The sequence below is a fragment of the Nanorana parkeri genome, unplaced genomic scaffold, assembly GCF_000935625.1.
Source record: "Nanorana parkeri isolate BGI_ZX_2015 unplaced genomic scaffold, ASM93562v1 scaffold259, whole genome shotgun sequence".
NCBI classification, from domain to species: domain Eukaryota; kingdom Metazoa; phylum Chordata; class Amphibia; order Anura; family Dicroglossidae; genus Nanorana; species Nanorana parkeri.
In genome coordinates this window covers 925437-952911 of record NW_017306527.1, presented here as the reverse complement: position 1 = coordinate 952911, position 27475 = coordinate 925437, and the positions used below count along the sequence as shown (strand labels likewise).

The window sequence follows — 27475 nt, the reverse complement described above, 5'->3', positions numbered from 1 at the left end:
CATCTATGCAGCAGTGCAGGGCCACCAGTAACAGATCTAACAGTCAATTACAGAGTCTGCAGTGATACAGCAATGTACAATGTATTTCGTGGAGACTGCCAGGGTCTGGCAAACCTCTAAAGAAACCACTGCCAGGTGCAGGGGGAGGGGGTTTGGGTGGACTTGGAACAGTGGCAGAGACTCACCCACCAGACATGTGTCAGACCTCCTGCTAGAAAAGGGGACAGCTCCCTGATCCTTGGCTTCACTCACTCTGGCAGAGCTTATTTAGGGACAGGATCGCACCGGTGTGTGTTCACCACTCTCCTGTATAGCACCCTGCAGCTAACCCTATGCTCTGCACTATGTGCCAAGGTGGATGTCTGATACAAGATCCATTGCCCTAAGTGACATTACAGCCTGGCCCTGCGCATATTACCCAGTCATCTCTGAATCTGACTTTGTCCTGTACATTACAATGAAGAAACAACTTTGTGAATTGAGCCTAATGTCTGCTATGCCAACTTTGACTGCCCTAAGATCATAAATAGCACCCTACTCTAGCCACGATTACTTTTATCTTTACATTCAGTTCAAAAAATTATTTATTGTTCCAAGCCACTCAATTAGAAAGTTATCTACTGTAATAATTAATACCCTATAAACTCATTAGCATAGCAAAATGCATATTACACCTTGACTACATGTACACTACCTAATGGTGCAGTACATTTATAAATTCAGTGATGTATGAATACTAATATTACGCATCATTCTCTCTGTAAAATGACCCCGAACACATTTACAGCATACCATATAATGCAGTTTATACAGTCAACAACATTCAAATTAGCATTCATTGCTCGTAGAAATAACATTTTGCTAACATTCAAGAAACAGTGCAGCTGCTTCTACAACATATCAAAACATAACTAGAATTAGAAAGCTTTAATTTATGGATTAAGCTTGGCATATTAAGCATTCCTTGCAACGGTTTGCAGAGAAGCCTTTTTTTCAGCAACACTGAAATCTCAGTGTGTCACCCAGGGAGGAAAAAAGTTACTATGGAAACAGTGACAATGTGTTCATTATCTTCTCCTGCTGTGACTGAATGCAATGACGTCAACAAAGTTTGAAATCAACTGCTGACTTGGTCTTGGCCTAAGACATTGTTTGCTTGGAAGACAGGATGGCTTTCTGTGAAGCGTATTTTGTATATCCTATTCCAAACCTTCAACGGGTCCTAAACTCATACTGTGGTTATAGGAAATAACCGTAGTTTCAGGCAGACTAAATACAAGCAAATACTATTTTAGGATGACATATATCACTATCATTTTTTAACTAAGGAGCAGCACAAAACTCTGCTGATAGGACTCTTCCAATCCCTCGAGAAGGTAATGTAAATTTTGGTGCACTTGCAGAAAAGTTACATTACAGCAGTCTACTAGTAAAGTACACCCCAGCTGCAAAAAAAAAAAGTTGTGCAAAGGGTAGGAAAGCTAGCGTCCTGCCAGCATGCTGCAGAGTGACACTCTAGATCTCTGTGAAGATCTAGAAGTAGTGATCTCTTTGTAAAGGTCTGACTCGCCAGAGCTCTCCAATCAGTGGAGAGCATGAGCTTTGTTGATTGCAGAGCTATAGGCCTGAATCAGTAGGGGGCATGTTGGACCACTGCAATGTGACTGCTGATTCCCCCCCGGAGCAAGAGTCCCACTCTGCAGCTGCTGGCAGGACACAGGCTTCTCAACATAGGCTGTGACTACTTTAGATAATAAACAAATTATAAGACTTAAAACACCATGGGGCAGATTTTTAAATCTATGTAAAGTTCAAATATTTAATTAAACTTTATTGGCGAGCCCAACTTCTTCTACTCTGAAAATATTTATCTTAGGTCGCACTTGTTAATTTAACAATTTAAAGGAGAAGTATTGGAAGAGTAAAATGTACTCTCCCCAATACTTAGAGCTGGCGTGTGACACCAGCTGACACCAGTGTGACATAGATCGAGAACTGAGTGATCATGAACTACTGATTGCTCAGCTCTCGGTATTCACCCTGCACAGATAAGTAACTGTCAGTCACCACTCCCCGCAGGGTTTTCCCCCCTCCCCTCTCTATGTTCCTCCAGAGCTCATTGGAGGGACAGACAGGGGGTAGGCATAGCTGGCTCTGGCTCTAGAGAGGCAGAGCTAGCTGTCAATCAGGCAGTGGGGTGGATCCTACCAATATTGCCAGGATCCCATCTGCAGGGTGTTTCTGTGCTGTCAGCAAATAGTGGACTATATGCCCACTAAGTGCTGACTTTGGGTCACAGGAGCATATTAGTAAAAGTACTCCTTTGACCCAGGAGCAGACTAAAGCCAAAAAAAAAGGTTTGGCTTTAATTATCTTTTAACCACTATAATCATATCTACCATAAGACTTAGAATGAATGATTTAACATAAAACAGGTTGTGCGTGCAATAAACTTATGATGTTCAGAGGTAACATTGAGAAAACTCTAAGCAGCTGTGTCCATGCTTATGTTTTTGTATGCATGACAGTTAGATGGTCTAGTGTGGAATGGAAGAATGTCAACAACAAATGTAAACTACGCTTACTGCGTTTATATTTATCAAGAGGGAATCAATGTCATTCTAAATGATCTTACCAAACAGCAAATATGCTTCTGCCTTTGCATACAATAATGATGCCATTATTATGCCAGACCTAGCTGCCTGAAAAATTGAAGCATAGTATATTTTATATTTTACATAAAATTTTAGCTTTGCTGACACTGAGCTGAAATAGAACTACATAATATTTTTAAAGTTTCAGTATATTTAGCTAGAGCACTTGCTGACACTAAGAGGTTGATTTACTAAAGGAAAACAGGCTGTTCACTTTGCAAAGGAATGTTCTCTTAGCTGAGTGAATGGGGTGAAGCTCTGCTGACTCCCATCATCCAATTATGTGCAAGTAAAAATACTTTGGAAGTTGGATAGAATAAACTATGTGGATGGGGAGCAGGCAGTGTGCGGCTTTTCTTTGAACGGTATTGTCGGGGAGCGTGGATGGCTCCTAACCAGCACCTGCATGCACCCAGGCGATCAATGCTGGATGGAGCAGTGGGGTTTCTCTGTGTTCAAGCAAAAATACTCTTTGTGTTTTCTTCCTGGTATGTCATTGGATAATTTTTTCAAATTGAAAGTTCATTGCATTCATTAAGCTAAGGGGAATCTAAAATAGACTGTCTGTTTGCCTTCAGTAAATAAATCCCAATGTTTGGGGTACAGGGTTTATAAAGGGTTATCACACAATGGAAATTCTGGACCTTTCCTAATTGGCAACACTCTCTTACCAATACATTGCAGCAGTAATCCTGTCACTGCTAAGTTGTTGTTTTTGACAGGATGCCTAGTGTGACATGGCTGTAAGTAAGTAAGAATATTTACCGAGGCAGTGATAAGGATAAAATGGGGGGATTAGGAGGAAAGTTGGAGGCATGTACTAAAAAACATAAAAACAAAAAAAACATGTTATGCATGCAACTGTAAAGACAGCACTTCTTCACAATCTAAATGTTACACTCCATACGTACTGTTTAGTAGCCGGTAATCAATAAAAGGGTATGAGCCACGGCGTTCAGACAGGACCCCTGTAGGACCTCTCACTCGAGCATCTCCTGAAAGAGACAATGATTTTGAGTTATCTAGAACATGCTGGACTTACACAAATCTGAACATGATATCCCTCACTGACATAGGTTTAAATGTTTTCACAATCCACTTATAGAGAAATGATCACATGTTTAAAGATGCTATACCATTAGTGTCAAGGAATGATCCACTGACCAGGTTTATGTCTTAGGCCAGTTGCTACTGTACTCCCCAAATCATGCTTTGCCATGTCAGCATGCAGCTACAAGTCCACACCTTCTTGATTTATTTAATGTCCTGAGTAATAGTGGGGCAGCAAATCATTGGGCCTATTAGTTACAAGGACCCAATTCTGAAATGCGTCAGCAAATTTGTGTCATATTATATAGTATAATATGCTAATACTAACTGTATATAAAGTTTTTCTATGGGGCTTGCACAATGTGAGTCTGCAAATATATAAAGTGTGTGGGTAAAGGGTGACTGACATGCTGCAAGCATAATCCATTCTGTTGGCCCATGTTGTTATTTTCTCACATCTTAGATCTTTGATCTAAAATGGGTTTGGGGTATTTCTAGATAAGGATCTTTGTATGTATCCATTAACATTTGAATTATAGTCCTGCCTTCCCCACTTTCCCCATATCATTGTTCTCCTTGGAACATTATTTACCAGCACTCTTTATAGGAACTGTGGGAAAAACTGGTGATCACGACACAAAGAATAAAATATCTTTAAAAGAAATTTGCTTATAAATACTTGGATAGTGCACTTCTCAGTAGGACATATACAAAGTGTAAGCATGTACATGTGCCCTCCGCTATGTGCTTTCTTTGTATTAGTACAACCAAACTGAATATGTTTTTATTAAGTATTATAAATATGTAAGTTGATATCTAGCATTTTAAGTTAGTGAATCAGCATAGAATAATTTTAAATATTATCATACATCTTCAAAACCAACTCTACCAGGACAAGCTCTGGAAATCATTTAGGGTAACAATGGTCCAGCTTTGCCTACTGGTCACCAAAAGAAGCAATGCTTCATGCTGTGAGTTTATAGATATAGATAATCCCACCTGTTGTAAATAATCGACACCAGAAATCTTTCCATTACCTTTTTCCTTAGCGTAGTGCACTGTGTCCACTAAACCCTCTTTTTTCGTGAAATAGGTATTGGAATGTTCAAAAAAAATAAATCACTGAACATTATTATGACTCAAATGGCACAAAGTTCAACACATACTGTATATGTTTTCCAATTTACAGCATATCTAAACCCCAAAAATGTAATATATTTCAGCTTATTACTCCTCAAATGTGGTGGCTTTATTAGTTTTCTTTTTGTAGGCTTTTTTTTGTCTTTTGGGATTAAGGTTTTACATGAATGAATAAAAAATGACCATTGTAAGCCCCCTGTCAGTGTTATCAAAGCTTTCGATCTGCCACTTTTTCTGGATAGCTTGGTCTGTTAAAGAAGAACTCCAGGTATTTTAAAAATGAACCCTTGAAGTGAGGCTACCCTCACACTGCAAGGGTTAAGTGCTCATGTTCTCTGGGGGGCTCAAACAAAACAGTACCGTTGACATCATCACCATTGACTTGCATTGGATGTGAGGATACCGAGGGACATACCACAGCGGAGGGGGAGACAGGTGAGTGGTCACTGTTGCGGACTGAGGATCAGATGAGTGTATCTTTCTTTATTTTAGACCCTAGACCAAAATGAGCACTTCACTTTTGCAGTGTGGGGGAGCCCAAGTTTTAAAATGCCTGGAGTTCTGCTTTGAAGGAAGTTGAAAATAACAGACTTACTGGCCAGGTGAAAATAAAGGGGAAACAGCCTTTAAAAAAAACTAACGCCTGTCACCACATCTCAGCTGAAATAAATTAAATTTTTTGCTTTGCCTTTTTAGGAACCTGCTTTTTTAAAAATGACTTTTTCATGATGAAGAAGAAATTGTTACTCTTTTGCTTGTTACATTATCTTCTTATACAGAAACAGATGACTGATTTAACCATGTATGGGCAATACATTTTATTGCCCATGAGGTCAAATTGATTGATTTTGGAGGAAAGCTCTATAAGACAAAGAAAATAAGAAAATGCAAAGTGATGCATTATCTTTTTGGCTAATGTTAGTTAAAGTCTTACATAGATTTTTGGAAGCTAGTAGAGCAAAGTCATTTCTATAACACAGACAGACATAGCATTCTGGCTACATTACTTTTCTGGACCAAGTAAAAAGAGGTTTTGCTGGCTTAGTGTTCTATATGTATGATCAGATACCTCCTGGTTATTTCAGGGTCTATACAATTAGCATCTGTTATTTGCTGTAGAAAAGGCATCTGATTTTTATTCTATATTCTTTCTATGAAATGCTTAAAAATGACAAGTCATAGAACTTACATATACCTTTACATTGCAAGCTGTGTGGTTGCAGGCTTCAAATGGAAAAGCCTTAAAAGGAGCAGTAGACAGACAATGAGGGACTATCTACCAAGCTAGGACACACACAGATAAAAAAACACCTGACAGAATTTCTAACCCATGTGTTCGTAACCTTTTTTATAACAGGCACCCAACGGATTGCCTTATTTGCCCTCATACCTTCTTAGACAGACTTGATATAATTATCATTATAACCGGTCGTATTAAGTACCACCATGACTTCAAAGGATATCATTAGCTTGTTTTTACTTTACACCTAGGAACCTGAGATAGCCAGGAACAGATCAGCTAAAAGAAAGCCATAATAATCATCAGTTTTTTGTGGTAAAATTAGGTACCTCGGCTTATATTCGGGACGGCTTATACTCGAGTATATACGGTATATAAAACAGCAATTACAAATAAACAAGCTATCTAGTACTAGTGAGATTTTGCTGTTGTTTCTGTGCAATCAAAACATGGGTTTAGTTACAAACAATGTTACTCGTGTATCATCTGACACTTCAGGTTGATTTATTTACTTTGATTTTCAATAATGCAGAGAATCCTGTTTTTTTAAATTTCAGAGATCCATTACCATACCCCCATTATTTGGTTTCCATATCACTATGGGGCATAGATATCTCTAGTTAAAAACTCTCTTTCTAACATTTTCTCCACTCTATCCTAGATAAAAAAAAATATGTAGAGTTCCACCCAGCAATATATGGGAGGTGAATGCCGTTGAAACAGCATTCCCACCACTAGATGGAGCTGAAGAGCATAGGAATTTCCTACATTCCACAGCTCTGTAAAGTGTTGGGAATGCTGTGAGAATGGCATGCACCCAGCATAAGGCTGTGGAAAAAATGATAAAATCAGCTCCTAAGTGTTCAATAGTCATCACTACTTGCTATGTTGACTAAAATTCAATTACTTAATTTAACAGAAAAATCTGAATGAGTGTGTGTGGTATATATGTAGAATTAGTTTGTTGATCTCATAGCTTACGTAATTTTTAAAAATGAATTAAAGGAGAACTATGAGGTGAGCGCTTTTCACTCACCTCATAGTTCTAGCCGACCTGTGACAATGAGACTGTCACAGGTCGGCTCAGTAGATCGGGAGGTGAGCGAACACATACCGGCGTTCGCTCACCTCTCGATCCTGTTATGGCTCTCTGTCGTGACTGGGGAGGGGCTGGGTTCCCCCCTCCCCACTCCGATCTGCCAGCGCTGACTGGCGGAACGGACGGGGGAGGGGGCGGGTACAGCTGGCTCTGCCTCTAGGTAGGCAGAGCCAGCTGTCAGTCAAGCAGCTGGGCGGATCCAGACATAATTGCCGGGATCCGCTTCAGTTGCAGCGTCTCAGTATAGCTTGCGGTATACTGAGCCTAGGGTGACGGGAGGATGCTAGTTTGTGTCCTCCCATTACCCTAAGGAGAACTATGGGGAAAAGTCTTAACCCCATAGTTCTCCTTTAAACATTTTAATTCTAGCCTTGGAAAAAAAGAAAAGGTATTTGTTTTTGTGAAAGCAGTTGTTATATTGTTACATTTTACATAGCAGTATTATTTGTCCCATTTTTACTAAGGATAAAGGAAACACTGTACAGGTTCCACAAACACAGAGAACAGGAAACGACAAAACCGTATAGACAACAGACAGGATATGATGAACATTATTAATTAGCTTCCCTTTAGTTGCTTTTGTTAAGGACAAGCTCTCCTTATCTTTACTGTACTTTCTAATGATACATACATTCTGTAACACAGTGTGATACAGAGCTGCACTTTATCAAATACAATTTAGTAATAATATTACAAAGTCAAAAAAATAAAGATTTGTGGTTTATACCAGTATTGTTTAAATTTTTCTGGTTGCTATAGTTCTGGGGATATCTCCTAAAGGTGACATTTTATAGCTAGTGATATAAATAACCCGAAAACTGAATGGAAAACACAATTTAGGGTCCAACCCATTCTTTGCTTACCTGTGGTTTAGAATATATGAGATCTGGCTCACCAGTAAAAAAGCACTTGTATTAATTAAAAATAATTGTTGTATTACAGTTTAAATACTACCAAGCACTTTTAGCTGCTTATTATTTACCTTTCTCTTAATATTCTTTGCTATAGAACATGGGTACACAGTGGCAGAACTACTGCGAAAACATTTCACAAAGCATCTATTGGGCCTGAGTTTGACATTCAAATTCTACTTAACCATTTCAGTACCCATACCTGTACACAACCTGCAGACCAGTGCAATTTTGACATTTGTGCTACAGACCTGTTGTTTATTCAGCAATAACATTGTCATAACTTAAGATAAAAGAGTGATACACTGGCGTAGTGGTAAGCGCTTCTGCCTTGTAGCACTGGACTGGGATGGGTGTCTCTGGTTCAAATCTCAGCCAGGTCACTATCTGCAAGGAGTTTGCATGTTCTCCCTGTACTTGCTTGGGTTTCCTCTGGGTACTCCCACATTCCAAAGACATGCTGGAAGGTTAATTGGCTCCTGACTAAATTGCCCCATGTATGTATTCATGTGAGATAGGGACTTTAGATTGTAAGCTCCTCAGGGGCAGGGATTGATGCGCAACTATGTAAAGCGCTGCGTAAATTGTCAGTGCTTTATAAATACCTGTAATTTATTGTTGATTTTGTATTGCAAAAATTATTTAATTGTTTAGGCAATCCATAGACAAAAAATGCACTAATTCATAAAAATTTCACTTTTTCTACTTTGATCAGTGTTTAAAAAAAAAAATATTGTTACTGGAGAGAAAATGTGCAAGTTTTTTTCTACAATTTGTCTTGTTTAAAGTAACACTAAAATTATGATTCTAGTATAAAGCAATGGAAATTTTCTTTTTCAAATTTAAGGGAAGGGAAGAAAGGGTTAATTAGGGCTGATTAGGGTAAAGGGTTACTAAGGGTTTGGATAGGAACACATTTTATTTGAAAAAAGTTGTTTTTGTTTACTTGATCAACTGACATTAAAAACGTGATGTGAGCTCATCCCTTTGAGCTTCTTCAATTTTTTCGTCCACTGCTGATCGCCCCTGTATCCCTTGCTCTCCTCCTTTACCACTGCTAACTTCTGAACCCCTTTCACTCCTCCTCCCATACTGATCGCCTCTGCATCCCTTGCCCTCCTCCTCCAATACTGATTGCCTCTGTATCCCCTGCACCCCACCTCCAATACTGATCGCCTCCTCATCCCCTGTACTCCTCCTTCATCACTGATCACCTCTGCAGGCCCTGCCGTCCTCTAATTCTGATCACTTCTGTATCCCTTGCTATCCTCCATTAACACTGATCACCTTTGAACCCCATGCAGCGCCCTCCATCCCTCATAACCTCTGCACCCCCCTGCTCACTTCCTTCCAAAAATCAACTCTTACACCAGCACGTCTCTCTATGCCACTAGGCTGCATGGACACTGTTGCTTTGCCTATTGCTTCATTAAAGGATTAGATAGAGGCACCTAAATAGCTGGAGGGTGGTGGCAGCAAGGAAATGTACATAACCTAAGGGCAGACAGGTGGCAATGGAGAAATATAAATAACAGAAGGACAGAAAGAAGCGGCAACTCATGCCGAACATATCTGGGACTTCTGTCTAATCCTATAGTTTAAGAATCAAAGCTATAAACAGTGACACGCAACTATTTCAAGTTCAAATTCTTAAATCATCCTTGATTCAAGAAAGAGACTGATTGCTCCCTTACAAATGAGTACTGTAAAGGTGACATTTGTTATAAGTCTGCTGGTTTTGACAACTTCTCTCTTCTATTTTTAGTTTTTGTTTGGTATATAGAAGTTTTATGTTTAACACTAAATGCTGGACTTTGATGGATAACAGCACACAGGTAGACAATGCCTTTTAGGAATATGTCAAGCTATAACATGGCAAGGTTTTAACTTTACTGTAGCCTGCCACAAGGCAAGGTACAACAAACCACAGTGAAATACAGTAAATATGCAGTCTATTCCTACATATCAACTAGCAACTGGAAGGATCCCTTTCTGAACCGATTTGCTCCCTACTGACCCTGTTATGGTGCAGTACTGGGAAGGTTCCAGCAATGTCATATCTGCTATAACACTTTCTTAAAGCCTTGGTATGGATAAATAAGTGATTTGAACACCCAATCTTGTGCATAGGCATAACAAACAACTATTTCCTTTTCAACTGATTAGGAAAGTCTTCTTATTTAGTTTGCACCATGTTGCTGAAATGCAAATTATTGATCATTAACACCAAAAGTAACAATATCTCGTTATAATATGTAACATTCCCATTATGAATATGATGAAGGTTACTGAGCCCCAAGTTTACCTTTAAGAGAATAGAAAACTCAAGTTGTTGGAGATGGAAAACTTCTTGACTGGGCCAAGATTGGCGAATCTGACTGGCAAATGTGCTTGATATGCTGTATATCATATTCTTTAAATATACTTCCATTTTATTTAACACAAAGTTAAAAAGAAAAGAGTACATCACTTACCTTGGCACCTTTATTTGTGAAATGATTTGGTCTTTTTAACTTTGTAATAAATAAAATGGAAGTATATTTAAAGAATATGATATATGTGGATTAATAATATAGCACCCAGTCACTAATAGATACACACAGAAATGTTATAGTTGTACAGTGCAAATCATAAATACAAAGCATAAAATAATTCTAATACAATCTATACTTCTAAAATAGTATAGGACACCGTTATGGTAGTGGTATTGGCAGTATAAAATCTTTATTTCTGCTGTTCAAGTTTTGCTAGCTGTTAGAAGACCACCCACAGAAGAAGGCAAAGTGTGAAAATACCTGGTTGGGAATTCTGCTCAACTGATGCAATTGTGCATTGTGATACTGATCAACAAGAAATAAAGACATATAAAACCACCAGTTTGGTAATCTAGCCATGTCAGTACTGTACATTCTAAACATAGCTGAATGTTGCATGGCTCTTTTATTGAGCACACTATAACCATTGTAAATTCTGTTTCCCTAATACATAGGTAGTTATTTGTAACACCTTATACAAATGTAAACCTTTCACACGGTGGCATTTCACATGAAATGTGGGTGGTATTCCTAACTGGTTTAGTTCTCAAATATTCCTGTTTTGTTTAATACATCTTTAAAGCCACAAATACTTTAGTTTCATAACATTTCGAAATCTGTGTTTGCACTCCTTCATTAATCATTCTAGATACTGTAGGCTGGGAGGAAGACTGCAGAGCTGCTACTGGCAGGAAGGACAGCACGGGAGAAGCAGGACACCTGGGACATGGAGGATACATTGCTTTTTTCTGCATTACACTGCTGGCCTCTGTACTCTGCATCACACCACTGGCCTCTGCACTCTGGATTGTTACTGATCTCTGTTCTCTGTGTCACACCACTGACCTGGCGGAGTTAAGGGCGGGGCACGGTATGGGTCAGGTGGGGCAACTGGTGGCGAGTAACTCTTAAGGCCTGGCTAGTAGCTCAGGACTTGAAATTTTGAGCCCTGCTGTATAGCATAGCGAATGGCTCTTTTCCCAGTCATGCCACTTCTTTGCCTCCCTGAAGCAAAACAGACCTATTAAGTGAAAGGCTAGAAACTGGTAGAATATAGCTGTCACCAGCTTAGTTTCATATGTAGAAAATTAGGCCTTTATTCAAATGTAAGGTCAATCATCAAGAAACTGCCAATAGACAATAGTCAAAAAATAGTCTAGAACAGGGATAGGCAAGCTGGGTACTCAAGCTGTGGTAAAATTTCTGGCCCCATCATGCATTTGCCTCTGGGAGTCATGCTTGAGGCTGTCAGTCTTGTAATGCCTCATGGGAATAGTAGTTCAACAACAGCTGGAGTGCCCAGGTTGCCTACTACTTGGCTAGAAATTGGGGAATATTAGATCAGTCATACTCGTCTATAAAATTCAAAGCAAAGTGTCAAGGTTGTTGATAGCATGCAATCATAATTCAGTGACAAGAGCAGGGTAGAATATTTTATTTGTGGCTATGAACAACACTTACTGCTATTATTTTCCTTTCATTTTCCCCAGTGAAGCTGGAGCTCTACTTTTATATCTTACACTAAAATGCACTCAGGAGGCATATTTTTGTTTCATCCTGGCGTCCATTTAGCACAGTTGTCTACTCTGCTACCTAAACCTTTTTGGTTGTTGGCATCCTAATTTTCTGAATAACGTGTCCCTTTTCATCACAGAGTATTCCCTGGTTCTGAGCACTACCACTTTCTGAAAAGTGAGGATGGCTTGACACAAAATACTGGGGTATACACCAATCAGCTATAACATTATTATTATTATTATACAGGATTTATATAGCGCCAATAGTTTGCACAGCGCTTTACAATATAAGGAAGACAATTACGACCATTGAGAGATAAGCAAGCCAACAAAGGCAGTGTGATGCAATGGCCAATCTTCTGCTGGGAAACCTTAGGTCCTGCCATTCATGTGGATGTTACTTTGACATGTACCACCTACCTAAACATTGTTGCTGACCAAGTACACCTGTTCATGGAAATGGTATTCCCTAATGTCAGTGGCCTCTTTCAGCAGGATAATGCGCTCTGGCATACTGCAAAAATGGTTCAAGAATGGTTTGAGGAACACAACAATGAGTTTGAGGTGTTGACCTGGCCTCCAAATTCTCCAGATCCCAATCCAATGGAACATCTCCGGGATGTGCTGGAGAAACAAGTCTGATCCATGGAGTCCTCACCTCGCAACTTACAGGACTTAAAGGAACTACTACTGACGGTTTGCGGCTAGATACCACAGTATACCTTCAGAGGTCTAGTGGAGTCCATGCCTCGACTGATCAGGGTTGATTTGGTGACAAAAGGGGGACCTACTCAATATTAGGTAGCTGGTCATAATGTTATTGCTGATCAGTGTAAGGCTGCAGGCCCCTTCCAAAGACACTGTCAAAAGCTACATAATCTGGTGACCCACATAAAAATAAGACTAAAATTAAGGGGTATATTTATAAAACATCTGTAGAGCCATGTTCCCTGCAATATTGCATGCACATTCATTCTGTGCAAATGGAGGAAAAAACAAATGTTTTTAGCATACGTTTTTTTTTCCAGATTGAATGTATTTTCAAGTAAATACTGCATTACAGCCTTTGAGGAGAATAGGAAAGAAGTATGTATTTCCTATGCTCCTCAACTTTATCTAGTAGCCATAATGCAGAATTTACCTGACTGTACATTCAACCTGCGAAGATAATATATTAGTATTCGCTTTTGCCTCCATTGGCACAGAACAAATGTACATGCAATTTTGCTGGGAAGATGGCTCTGCAAATTGTTTATAAATATACCCCTAAGTTGCCTAGTTGACTTTATCCCAATGCTTCCTGGAAAGCATTAGCAGATCAATTATTTTGTTAGTTTCCTGGAGGTGTGCTATAAGAACCAGGTAATACATGCTCAACATGACTGAATAAAGAAGTCCTTGGACATAAATGTTCTCATCATAAATGTACACAGTTAAGAATTGTGCCATGTTAGTTATAGGTTTGTGTGTGTATGCCCTTAGTGATTGCGGATATGTGAGTAAAAAAATATAATTCTTAAGGAATTCTACAAAGAGTTTTACAAGCATGCATTACACTATTCAGATTATAAAATGCTATTGTCAATAAAGATAAAGAATATAGATTCCTTGTAGCTACAGTCATGTTTATTGCTGTTGTACTTTTAGGTTGTCATTATGGCTTATTCCCTTCATCCATGCCTCTCCAGAAACAACACGGTGACAATACGTCAGTTCTGGAAGTCTAATATGCCTATTACCACGCTGTACATTTTTTAGAGGGGTAGATTCTTTTAACCACCCTAAAATCAACCTGTGAAGTTAACAGGAATCGACTGAAATTCTAACAGTGAGTGGTTCTGTTGGCTTGACAAAGGTTGACAATTGACTTTTGTCGAAGGAGATGGGGTGAAAATTGTTGGCTGAACAGTCAATCAGCTGCAGTAAGCTGTCAGCTATCAGAATACAATAGCCCAGAGGTTGGGATTCTTCCATCCATGCTGGTTAGCGTAAATGGAGGAATCTGTTAGATTTCTTTCATTCAGACCACAGGCTAAATGAAAGAAATCTATTAGTGTATGAACAGCTTAAAGAGGAGACATCTCCAGATGTCTGCATGCCATTCACATGGTAACACAACCAGGGCTGTATTTACCATATTGACAATTGTAGGTCATTTTCAAGTGCAGATGGGATCGGGCTGCACCAAGCCTCCAAATTTACACATTGTGGTAACTTTTGCTTTATTTGATTTCCTTAAAATATCCACCTCTGAACATTTCTAGCTAAATTCAGTTAGAGACCTGCCATGAGAAGGAGGTCTGGGGATATTAGAAGGCTTTTTATCGTTCAGAAAAAATAAAAAACACTTTCCTTTGCTTGTCTGGCAGCCTGCACTATTGAAAACTGGCCCTAAATTCAAATCAGAACCCAAGCTGCCTCCTATAGTGAATGCTAGCATTGCCTGCCACTAAAATTATCACATGACAAGAAAAGTAGACCTTGTAGACACCGTGTCATCACTTTAGTTTTGCTAGGGCTACAATGTGTCTAAATACAGCTCTGAGCACAGGCAGTGTGCAGGCAGGTGAGGGTAGCTGCTATTCAATTACAGGACAATGCAATAGGAAAAATTATACAATTTTATATCTGTGTATAATGGAAGTGACTGTTCTGAGCGAGAGGGTTCCATACGATGTGTTATATGATATGAGAGATGGTTAAAAATGTTCTATATACACTGCAAAGTACACTGATTATATGCAAAGCACAGTAACCCAGAGCAGCCATTAAGAAATCATCTTTCTGTTCTGATTACAGGAAACTAAAATTGGATTGGCTTCTATTAGTATTGCCTTTCACATATCATAACTGGACCTTGCACAGCGTTATCAAATAACCAAATCAGATTACAATAGGAAAAGATAAGCAAACGGTAACCAAGATTGTACCCCTGTTGTCACAGTTCACAAGCTTGCACAGTGGGCAAGAAGTGTAGTTTTAAAAATTCCTTCCTCTCTATTTCAATAACATCTGTGACCACACCTCTTTAATGACTGTCGAGATCAAGAAAGAAAATCCTAACACATACATATTTTGCCTTTTACCAAACTTCATTTATTGTACTTTTCAGTAAAAAATGTATATACTGATTAGCTCCAATAATAAGACCCAAGACCTAAGATGGTTTTGCATTCATTTAATTTTAATAATTATTTTAAGTTTAGGTATTTTTAAACTGATACATTTGTTTTTTATTCATACAATCTATGTGTTACAAATAAATTATTAATAGATGACAAAGGATTCCTTAAGCACTAAGGGTTTTATAAGGAGAGAGCATAGTAATAGTTATCGCCTTTGCTTTCAGGCAGATTGTCTCTCAATGAAGGCCCAAACAGAACCATGAGGAGGGAGAGGGAGAGAGGGGATATGTCACTACTGTGACTCGTTCACATTTGTGTGTAAATTTTAGCTTGAGATGCTAAAGTGATATTAAAGTCAAAAGGGTTTTAAGCTATTCCAGCTGCTGGTTAAATCACTTACAGTGGATACTGCTTCTTCATGTTTCCTGCAGAATCAGCTGGTCCCCTGAACACTGGCTCTGACATCGTGTTTCAGGCCAGGTTTACACCTGGGTGATCAGTGACTGTGTAGCAATCGTGCACGAAACCGCACGGATGGCCACTTGGTCACAGATTTGCACCTCACCACTGATCGCGCTTGCGGTGCCATTATTTCTAATGGCACTCAAGATCATGATCGCGGTTAAAAAACACATGTCGTGTGTTGCGAACAAATCAATGGGGCCATGCGACAACCTGTGGGCAACCGCACACGTTCGCATAATCCCGGGACGCACATCCTGGGATCGTCAAAGTCTGTACCAGCCTTTAGGGTGGCTCCTTTCTCAAGCAGAGTTCTATATCGCCACTCCTGTGTGTGCTCCACAAACACACAGGCATGGCAAGGCAAGCTACTCCCCTCTCCTCCTTCCACCCTTGATGAATGTAAGTGCTTAGCCAAAAATATAAAGAAAGACAAATGTACAATATTTATTTGTTAGAGCTGATTTGGTTTTTGAAAAAAAAAGTTTGAGAGTTTACTGCTACTTTACAACAAAAGAGATACAAATAACATATGAAAAAGAGCATAACACTCCACCTGCTGCCTTAAAAGGAGAATACAACATGTGAATATGGAATAACTAAAAACAAAGACAAAAATATACTTTTTAACATGATTATTTTTCAGTCCTGACCTTGTGAAATAAGGAAATTATGTACAAAACCACCTCATGGTCCCTTTAAAATGATGCTATAGCACAGTGCTAGTCAATATGTGAAGAAAAGTAATGAGTAGTGGGAAGTCATTTAACCCCTTCTGTTTAAACTAACTGAAAAAACTGTATAGATTTCAAGGGTTTTCAACAGTGTTGTGTACCTGAAAATCACAGGTGAGTATCCAGAATGACCACACCCTGAGTTTCCAGCTGCATTTGCATAATAACAAGTTACTGGCAAAACAGACTAAATGATTATAAGTTACTTTATCACAACGCAGCATGAGCAGAAGTTGTAATTTGAACTGCATATCCAATTTGTTGACCTAGAGTGGTATTTATTCAGTAAATTGAAGTGGACAAGCTTGTAGAAACCTGTAACCATACACTTGTTTTTCTGTAAATCGAAAAGTTACATATTTACTGGTCTTCTGCAAAACTGCATCTTTAGACAATGCTATGAATAAACATTAGAAAAAAAGCAATACAACTTCAGAAAAGGAGGACATCGACAATACACCTAGAGGATATCCTTTATAAAATATTATACATAGAAAAACTTAAGGTGCACCTGTGTCCTGATTACAAGCCCTTGTCCACCTTTCTAGCTGTATGTACTATGAAGTCATTTATTCCAAAAGATCACAACAGAGACTCTGGGGGTGACAAACTAACCTAAACACACACACACACCAGGTGTGTGTGATTTTCACACAGCAAAACGTATTTATCAACCAAAAAGTCTCTAAAAGCATATTTCCACTAATGCCATATATGGAAAAATCATGCACATGATGCATATATAATGCTGCTTCACAGTTTAGACAAAAATGGTTAGCTCATGCATTTTCATTCCTTGCATTCATCAACACAAGCAACACAACATAGAGCTAATTTACACAGCATCACCTTGGAATTCCTTCAGGGCTTTGCACAACACACCTGCTGGGTGTGTACACATTACAAAGGTGTTTAGATTCCACCCATAGATCATGCTGGGAGGGAACACACTGCAGAGGTGTATACACTTTCGTGGTGTGTTTATAAGGTTAGTAAATCAACCCCTCTGAGTTGGGTTTCAGTCAGTTTTTTTTTTTTTTTACAACTTACAGCATCAGCATTCTACTCTCCATAGGGAAGAAGTAGCTGTGATTTTAGTGAATTTTAAAGATTCATTGACCCACAATGCTTATAGCTACAGTGATAAATTTAATTTCTATTTTAAGTGTTTTAATGCTTGTTTAGAAAATGTAAATGTTTTACTGTGCATAGTCTGAACACAGCTTCACTTTAACTATGATTTGCCATGAATACACCCACAAAGATGCTTTCTACATGTCTTACATACAGTATAAGGATATAAGAATGCATGCTTTTGTGTATCCATGTTTAGAGATTGCTTTCCTGGCTCCTAGTTAACAAAAGTAATATTTGTATGTTGTTAGATGCTTTCTTAAGACGGTCAACCGCAAACAAAGAAGGGATCCACACGTACGAAGGAAATAACCTTATAGCAAGACAGTGAAAATATGATTTCAGCAGCGTCGAGTGTGAGGTATGTCTGAAGTACAGCATGAAACTGACCTTAAGGATAGACTCTAAAGGATATCCTGTAATGTGTTGATTTTCTACTTATTTCACTTTGGCATTAGCTGCAGAATGACACATCACAAACTAGGATGTATTTTCACAATAAATAACGCAGAGCAGCTTCTCCCTTGTTATTATCCTGTGCAAAGGTTACAACCAGTGTCCCCACCTTTATTTTCATGATTCAGAATAACTGTTTATCATGTAATGATGGTATTTGATTTGTAGCACACCCAAGAGATAGCACTAACTGAAGTATGCAGCATTCGGCAGTGCTAAAATTAACTAGAAAATCTAAACTCTTAATAACACATAGCTCGTATTTAATAAGGCCTGTACTCATGGGCTATTGTAAGCATCAAATGGATTCCTCAATCCCATACAGGTCTGTAAAACCTGCTTGAAGTAGGTCAGCTGCAGGTCAGATACACCTGTCAATGAATTCAGATTGATATTAGAAGAACTCAAACTGATTCCATAGACCCTGAGGGGGCCCATTTAAGCAGTGACCTGGGAGGGACATGTCTCCACATGGACATGCAGGCCTGTGTGAATGGGTCCTTAGGGCATGTTCATACTATCCTGTCCGCTACAACAATATTTTGTGGCAGCTTTGGTAGTGTGCATTGTATTGCCCCCACCTGCACACCCAGATGCAGGTACTTGGACGCAGACGTTCATTCACTTTTCTAATAGTTATTGGAGTCAAATCGATGATTGATTTTGACCGTAGTGGTGAATAAATTGAAGGGGTGGGATGGAATTTTTTTTCTTGTATTAACAAATGTATAACAATGAATTTGGTTTTTATTCCAGAAACTCCATTTGTTTTCAAAATTGAATGGTGAAATCAAACAAAATTGTAAACGATATTCTACAAGTCTCATGGCATTGAATCTTCTGACAAGCCCAAAGACTTTAGCAGCTTAAGTGCACCACACTGTTAGGCTGAATGTACTTGTGGTTTCTGCCCACAGAAATACAGCATGTAGAAAACAGTTCTAGCTTATTGATGAATTATTAAATAAACCAAATCAAAATAAACCTGACTAGATAAAAGTGTTTTGTTAATGAATATTTGGCTATAGTTATATATCTAGATCAGAATTTCTCAACCTTTTTTCAGGCACTGAACCCTTTAAAGGTATGCAAAAAAGTATGCAAAATGTAATGGATTTTAATGTGGAACCCCATGCAAAAGCACACAAAAGAAGTGGGGTCCCCCTTCACATTGAAGTCCTCCCTTCAAATCAGGAGTCCCCTTTCACATCAGAACTCCCCCTCCTTTACATTAGGAGTCCCCTCCTTTCACATCCAGGCCCCCATCATATTTGGAGCCCCAATTGAATTCAGAAGCCCCCCTTCACATCTGAGCAACCTCCTTATACATCAGAGTCCCCCCTTCACATCATAAGTCTCCCTTCACATCAGAAATTCACTCCTTCCCATCAGGAACAACCCTTTCACATCAGAAGCTAATGTTAATGTCCTCCCTTTTCATCAGAGCCCCCACTTTCACTTCAGAATAGCCCCATTCACATCAGAAGCCCGTTCACATTAGAGTACTCAGGCCCCCTTCACATCAGAGTTCTACCGTAAAATTAGGAGCTACAGATGCAACATGGCAGAGGTCAGGAAGCGGAGGAAGCGGAGCAGGCCTGGACAGAGGCAAACTTGTGTCCTTTTCTGAATAGGATACCCCTGTGTGAGCATCACTGGTTTTCATGGCGCTGGCAGCACCAAAAATGTTGAGGCATCCCTGAGGAAGCCAAAAGACACCCAAAGGTGCCACAGTAGCCTGATTGGGAGAGGCTGATCAAGAACACTCTAGAATACACACTATATTGCCAAAAGTATTGGGACACCCCTCCAAATCATTGGATTCAGGTGTTCCGTGAAATTTCCTTGCTAATAAATATTCCTCGGTCAACTGAGAACAACAGCAACTCAGCCACGAAGTGGTAGGCCACGTAAAATGACAGAGCGGGGTCAGCGCATGCTGAAGCACACTGTGCGCAGAATTCGCCAACTGTCCACAGAGTCAATAGCTACAGACCTCCAAACGTCATGTGGCCTTCAGATTGGCACAACAACAGTGCGTAGAGAGCTTCACGGCATGGGTTTCCATGGCTGAGCAGCTGCATCCAAGCCTTACATCACCAAGTTCAATGCACATTGTCGGAGGCAGTGGTGTAAAGCACGCCGCCACGGGACCCTAGAGACCATGGCGGACCTAAGGAACAAAGGGCCCTGGTGCAAGATTTTTTTTGGGGCCCCCCCCCAAAAAAAACCCCCACAAACACAGCGCTCTCCTCCCGCAGTGCTCGGCCGGCTGTCACTTTCTCTCCTCCCCGCTGGGACACAGAGCAGCGCCCAGCGGGGAGGAAAGAAAGCACGGATGCGCCGCTGTATCAGCAGAAAAATTGCACTTAGGTGCAACCCTAATATTTACAGCAATGCAGAATGGCACAGGCTATAGAGGACTACACATCCCAGCAATACTTTATATAACAATAGCATTTCTGTATAAAGTACTGCTGAGATTTGTAGTCCTCTATAGAGGGCGCCATTCTGCATTGCTGCAACAGTACTTTATACAACATTAGGCTACAAATAATTATTATTTTAATGAATTATTTACCCGCACCTCTTCTGGCTGGTCTTCTGTCCTCACCTGTTTCCTATGTGTTTTCTGTTTGCTGGGTCCTTACTGCCGTCCGAGGCCCCATGATGTGCCTGCAGGGCTGTCTTCAGTGCCTCCTTGTTCCGCGGCTCTCTCCTCACAGCGGCCGGCAGGCCACATACTATCTCAGCCGGCAGACAGGCCCCCTCATTTCAGTGCGTCACGGGGCGCCCCCCCATTTTGGATTGTCAGATGTTAAGATCAGTATCAGATGACACTCCCGGCGCAGAGACTGGGGGCCCGCTGGCTGCTGGATACCGATCCGGTGCTATCCGGTGGCCGGCAAGTCCCACCATCTATGCACAGGGACTGTGCTGGGCCCACCCAGGCTGAGGCACCGGCTGCAGGTCTGCCACTGTATAACTGTATAACCCCCCAACCCCCCCCACACATATATTGAATCCTACGGACTAAGACTGGGATGCCATTAAAGTTCATGTGCGTGTAAAGGTGTCCCAATGCTTTTGGCAGCATAGTGTATCTTTGATGGCAACTTTGAGAAGACATGGCATTCTTCACTTCTTTCGTTAGGAGAGTTATTTAGGCATTTAGCATCCCCTGAGGGACAGGGAGTGGACTTTTACTATTCAATGTTACTTTATTTATAAAGATTCCTCTGTAGTATATGCTTTATCTAACAATTGGTTGGTTGTCATGGCCATGTTTCCTTCCATTTCTATTAGTCTCTATAATAATCATATATGGCTTTAGCAATATGATCTGTAAGGTGTTATGTATGGCTTTTTTACCACTTATCTGGCAGTTGTAACGCATATGTTTCTACAAAACCCAATATTCCTGCTTTAGAAAACTGCTTTTTTTCAGTCAAAGTTCCACAGTGAAGAAGGACAAAGAACCCAGAGGCAGATAGAGTATCTGCACACCTTCTTAGAAAACATCTGTCTGCCAACAATGACTATCTAACTTGGTGAAATAATAAACATTAATCAGGGTCATTTTAATCACACGCTTCCACACGCTTATGGATAAAAAAATTGTTCTGATGAGGATGACTTTTTTATTTATTAGAAATACTGAAAGGAACTTCTCATAACAAATAACCCACTAATTAACACTGAATGTCTTATGTTGCAACACCGATACATAAATATTTAATCCTTTGGCTTAAACTCAAATATGTTTACATAACAGTACAGTAGTTCTCAAAATAAAAAAAAAGCTTTGTTTGTTATATCATTTACTGGCACTGAAACCGGTCGCTGTACTGGCAAGGAAAGTACCGGTATCTGGAGAATACACTATTATCTAGTCATACATAAAACACTCGCCTGCTGCCAATAGCAGTGACAGGGAAAGCATTTTTTCATAAAGGCTTCATTTAACAGAGACAATTTAAAATACATTTGAACACATAGAAAGTCCAAAATCAACTTCTTAGTAGTTCATTAATCCTTTGAAGACTTGAGGAAAACAAGCAGAGCCTAGACAAAACGTCAATCAATGCACAATACATTTTTTTATGTTGCTTCAATACAAGACCCATGAGTGCCTCCTCTATTGGACTATATATATATATATATATATGTGTGTGTGCAGTGTATGGGTGTAACCCGCTTTCTTAACATCTTGTTTCCCCATAGCAACCTATTAATGTAGTTTTAAACTCTCAACTTGTATTCAGTAAAGAATCCAGATCAAACAAATGTACATTGCCCAGCAATGGATTATTTTACATATTAGCCCAAGCACTTATGGTGATCATGTTTCTGAACAGCTGACTCCAACTCTCTTAGCTCGGCTTCCCTGAACTTCGTGTCCAGTACAAGATCACAAAGGATACAGCAGTCTAGAAGCTGACGATCTACTAGCTGGGAGAGAGGAAGAGGGAGGAGTGGTGAGGAGAATATATTTCTTTGTTGTGCCTGTGGGTTTGTGGAGACACACACACAGCTTTCTAGCACACACAAGGGTGGCTCCATAGGACCCTGCAAGGGAAAGGAGCTACCCTAAAACAGGTTATCAAGGTCAGTGCTCAGGAAACCAGATGATTCTGCAGGAAGCTAAAACTTTTAAACATTAAGAAGCAGCATCCATTGTAGATAATTTCATCAGCATTTGATATATCTTAAAATTTTAAGTTTAATATCACTTTATATTTTAGCTGTCAAATCTACAGTAGGGATTCTGCTTAGTTTCTATAGTTAATAAGAAATTGTGTTTTGCTATTACAACACTTTTCATGCATACGCTTCTACAAATCCAGAAACACAGCTCGGTTACACCTATAACATACATTACAAAGAGTCCTCGCGCATCTCTGTCTATTCAAAACTCTTTTCATTATCTATCCGTGTTCTTCTAATTTGTCATTTCAGATCACATCTCTTACTATTCCTACATTTCCCACACAGAAATATTCAATTATTTATTTAAATATTGCTCAAATATGTCTGATCCTCCCTGAAGGTTTATTGCGTCATGGCAGTAGATAGAATAACCCTGAGCTTACACATACATTTGTTCAGATTGCTTCTTCTGCCTGACAAGCTTTAAAAACCTTGAACATTTAATGAGTCTGCTCGTTCAGATACATTTCACAATCCTGTTTTTATCTTTTGGCAATGTATTTGATACAATGCGTTTAGCTCCTAAGGAAAGTACATGCTAGTAAGAAAGACTTTATAATATATTTTCTTTTCTACTTTATAAACTCGACACATGTCTACCATTTCCTCCCATATTCAGTGCTGAAGTGAAGTGTCACATATTTTATGTTGGGAAGGAATGTATGTAATGTAAGTAATGCGGTATAATTGTGAATGTATCAGCTGGATCTATATATCCAATGTCTTACAGATCTGGACTATCTGTAACCTCAGCACAGGTGCTAGAACTTAACACAGCCAGAAAAATGTTTCTTGGAATACTTGCCATTAGATTGCTGTTTAAAATACAATGAATGTCACATACTGAGGCTGATTTACTAAAAAAAGTTAAGGATCTTCTCTAAACAAAATTGTGAGAGTATTCACGTTCATTATTCAATTATATGAAAAGCAAATTCCTCTTCACTTTTAATGGCCAATCATGTGCAGATGCTTTTTACGTGACTGGATAACTGAAGTGAATATTCAGATTTGTTTCGGTAAAGATTTTTAACTTCTTTATTGAATCATCCTTGCTCCACTCTGTTCTGCAATTTTGTTGATGAATCGCAGGAATCTAAATTCTAAAACTGGGTGGCGCTGCTGGCTCGACAAAGGCTGTTGACTCAATTGACTTTTGTCGAAGGAGCCAGGCCAATTCAAAATTCTTTTGGGAGTGTTGACACAGCGCTAAAGGTGACTATAGTCAACATTCCCAAACGTATAAAACACTTATTTCTCATAGCAGCTTCAGGGTCAATAGTTTTTAGTTGTTTCCAAGAGCGCAGATTTTTTGTTATATATACAATTCAAAATTCTTGGCTGAAAGGTGACTGCAGCTGATTGGCCGTTCGAGTATTCTGACAGCGGCAAACCTGCCACTTTCAAAATACAATAGCCTGGGGTGACCCCACAACCGTGCTGTTTAGCGTGGATGGAGGAATTGATTGTTTTTTTTAAAAATCTCATTCAGTCTTCAGGGCTGAACAAGAAAAAAAACGTTATGTGTATTGCTAGCTTTAACAATTTGAAACAAAAGCAAATTACAAAGGAAAGGTTGACAACTCCATATAAAGTCCATAGCACAAGGGAAAGGTTGACAACTCCCCATAAAGGCCAACGCACAAGGGAAAGTGCCACGTGCCTTGGTGGAGTATGAGTTGACTCAAGCCTCCCTTGCAGCTCCAGTCCCAGAGCCCCTTGGTTGGTGAACAGGTGCACATGGACACTGAGTGCTGAAAGATGTCACTGTGGAAAACAGAGGAAATATCAGTCTCTGCGATGCCAATGAGTGCTGGGTAGGAAGCAGGCACACGTGAGGAACAATTAGGGAGCAGAGTTCTAGAAGAGCCATGGTCAGAACTAGCCAGCTTATCAAGAGGCGGGCAGAGCAGTACCAGCGAGGTAGAATTCAGCAGGCAGGTCAAAGAACAAGCCAAGGTCACAGGAACACAGAGTAGCGAGAGGAAGGTCAAACAAGCTGTGCCAATTACAGATGAACAATCAAGACACAGGATCTCAGGAACACAGGAAGGATGTTGATCACCCTGCACTAGATGCCAGAATGCCACTGCCTAAATAGCCTGTAGAGTGCCAGAAGTTACAATAAGTGGGCACGCAAGTCCATGCACATGCAGTGAAATACGCATGGGAACGCGTCCACACAGAGATGCATGGACAGGCGTGACTCTATGAGTCAAACCAGGCACATGCGCAGGTGCAGACACCCTCACCGAAATCCTGGCTCTGGCTTCTTAACAGAAAGGTTGACAACTCCCCATAAAGGCCATAGCACAAGGGAAAAGTTGATAACTGACCATAAAGACCATAGCACAATGGAAAAGTTGACAACTCCCCATAAAGGCCATTGCAGGTGGGTAAACTTAGCAACAATGTTGTAGAAATCTTCCCACTAGTTGCTTTCAGTAGCATTAGAATCTGCTGGCATCTACCCAAAACTGCAATAGAAGTTATGGGTGGACCGATACCTTAAAATACAGCTAAATGCTAAAATATCAATTTAAGATAGTCACTCATCGCTATTTCTTCAATCCTCTGATGTGCTGCTTGAAAGATCTGCTACTCTCTGTTCCATGCGGCTCTACTCATCTTTGCATCATAAATTGAAGTGAAGTAGGACTCAAACACACAATTCTCCTTTCTTCCCTGAAGGATTTTTACATATGTCCAGCTGAAATAAGCGATGCAACAACAAAAAAATAACATTTAATTTTGAAAAACTGATCCCTTTCACTTATGTATTTAAAAATAAAGAGAACTCAGTACCTCTGCCTGGGACTGGCACAGGTTTACTCAATTCTAATGAGAGTTTTGCAGTTGGTAAACCCTGCACTAGTGATAGGAAGGTCAGTGGATACACTTTTCTGATGAAGAAAGGTAGTGTTCTATTTGGTTCTTTCATTCAGAAGGTGGGGAGGGGGATCACTATTTATTTACCCTGTTAAGAGCAAAGTAACAGTATTTATAGAAGCCCACAACTATTTTTGCAAATTTGATCTTCCTTTTTGAGTAAATATGACAGACATTTCAGAAGAAAATTTGTTCTCAGAAGTAATTTAAACTGGGCAGGCCTGTGAAATTATTGAATACATCTCTTTAACGCTCAACCCTGTGGCCGCTTATTAACACCTTCTTATGAGTCCAAGCTCGAAATAATATTGTCTTATGTAAATTGAGGCAGGTGAAACTAATAAAGCATTGGGGGACTCAGGGATATATACAGAGATTGGTTTGTACTAGAACATGCTTATTATGTTGATTTTTACCATGGCTTTAATCTGCTAAAAGATAAGTGGTAGGTACTTATTGTGCAAGTTGTTTTCCTGCTAGTGCTTATATTAAGACCTGTCATTGGCTCACTAGTAGGAAGAATGGCAGAATGATCTTTCTATGCCACAAGGGTGTGATCAAGCTTGGACTGCCAAAACCCAGAACTGCATTTATGATCAATTTCACTAAAATACTCCAATTAAAAAAATTAGGTCTGGATGTCATTTCCAGGACTGAAAGCTAAAAACTGGCATATAAATGTATGTTTGCTTGCAATGAAAATTATAGACAACCAACAAGCCACAATATTGAATATACAGTGCTAAATGCCTCAGTAAATATTTCTGTTTGAATAAGAATATGACTGCTGCTTCTTTCAATTGCTCAACTTAGTCCCACGGCAAAACTGTTTCCCATAAGCCATTTTGGCCACAAATTGTATGGAAAATATTTTGATAGTATGGCATGGTGAAGGGGTCCTTACCTTTCTACACTGGCCAAAGCTCAGCAAAGTTTAAAGCAGAACTCCAGGATTCTGAAAAGTTAAACCTTGCAGTGGGGCTACCCCCGCACTAGAAGGGTTAACTACTCATTTTGATCTAGGAGTGAACATAAAGAAGAAACACTAAGCCGATCCTCCGTCCTGCCTGGCTGCTAGACTGGTCCCCACAGCCTTTCCCCCCTGGATCCAGTGGTCTAATACATGGTCAACACGTCTATTAGACAGGGAGACGCTGAGAGACATACCAGAATTGGAGCGGAGGGGGAGTGAGGTGAGTGGTAACTGCCACAGGTCAGGTGAGTATTTCTTACTGAGTAGTTGAGAATTTCCTCCAGACAATGTTGAACTACACCAGTTCCCTCCCTTTTTTCAATAATCTGGTGATCCTGAAACACATCTGCTAATGATGCACTGCAGTGGAAAGCAGGGCATTGCTGTACCTCGCGTTCCGGTGCAAGCGATCATACTTCGGGCGGGAGGGTTGTCGGCACTGCCATTGAAATGAATGCCACTGCCACAACCCCTCCTGCCCCAAAACACGGGGAGGCTTTGATTATGTGATCCAGTGCGTTCATGTCACGGAACTGTGATATGAACGCACTGGATGGTGTGAACAGGCCCCACAAAGGCACAAGTGTTTTTTGGGGAACATAAACAGGCTCTCCGTTAGCTGTTAACTGACCTGAGTTCAGTCAGAGGCTCAGGCAAGCAGTTGATTTGCTTTATGCTATGGACTTGCTGTACGAAGCCCTCCTGCATTGAAAATAAATCTGTGTTTGTTTACTACCTAGCTGAATAAAATTACAGGACAAACCTGCTGTTCCCGGGTGCAGGACAACATCTGTTCCTGGGTGCCCCCGACTTGTGTATGGTTTACGGCTGCCAATACCAGTGGAGC

General features: G+C 39.9%; 1 protein-coding gene across 2 annotated transcripts in view; it reads right to left on the bottom strand.

Annotated features, from left to right (window-relative positions):
- Positions 1–27475, bottom strand: part of PDE7B (phosphodiesterase 7B) — a 251668-nt gene that overhangs the window by 49369 nt on the left and 174824 nt on the right. For both annotated transcript variants that reach the window (XM_018556951.1, XM_018556950.1), the window contains one exon: positions 3566–3649. In XM_018556951.1, coding sequence (XP_018412453.1) covers positions 3566–3649 — 84 coding nt within the window. The remainder of the gene's footprint in view (positions 1–3565; positions 3650–27475) is intronic.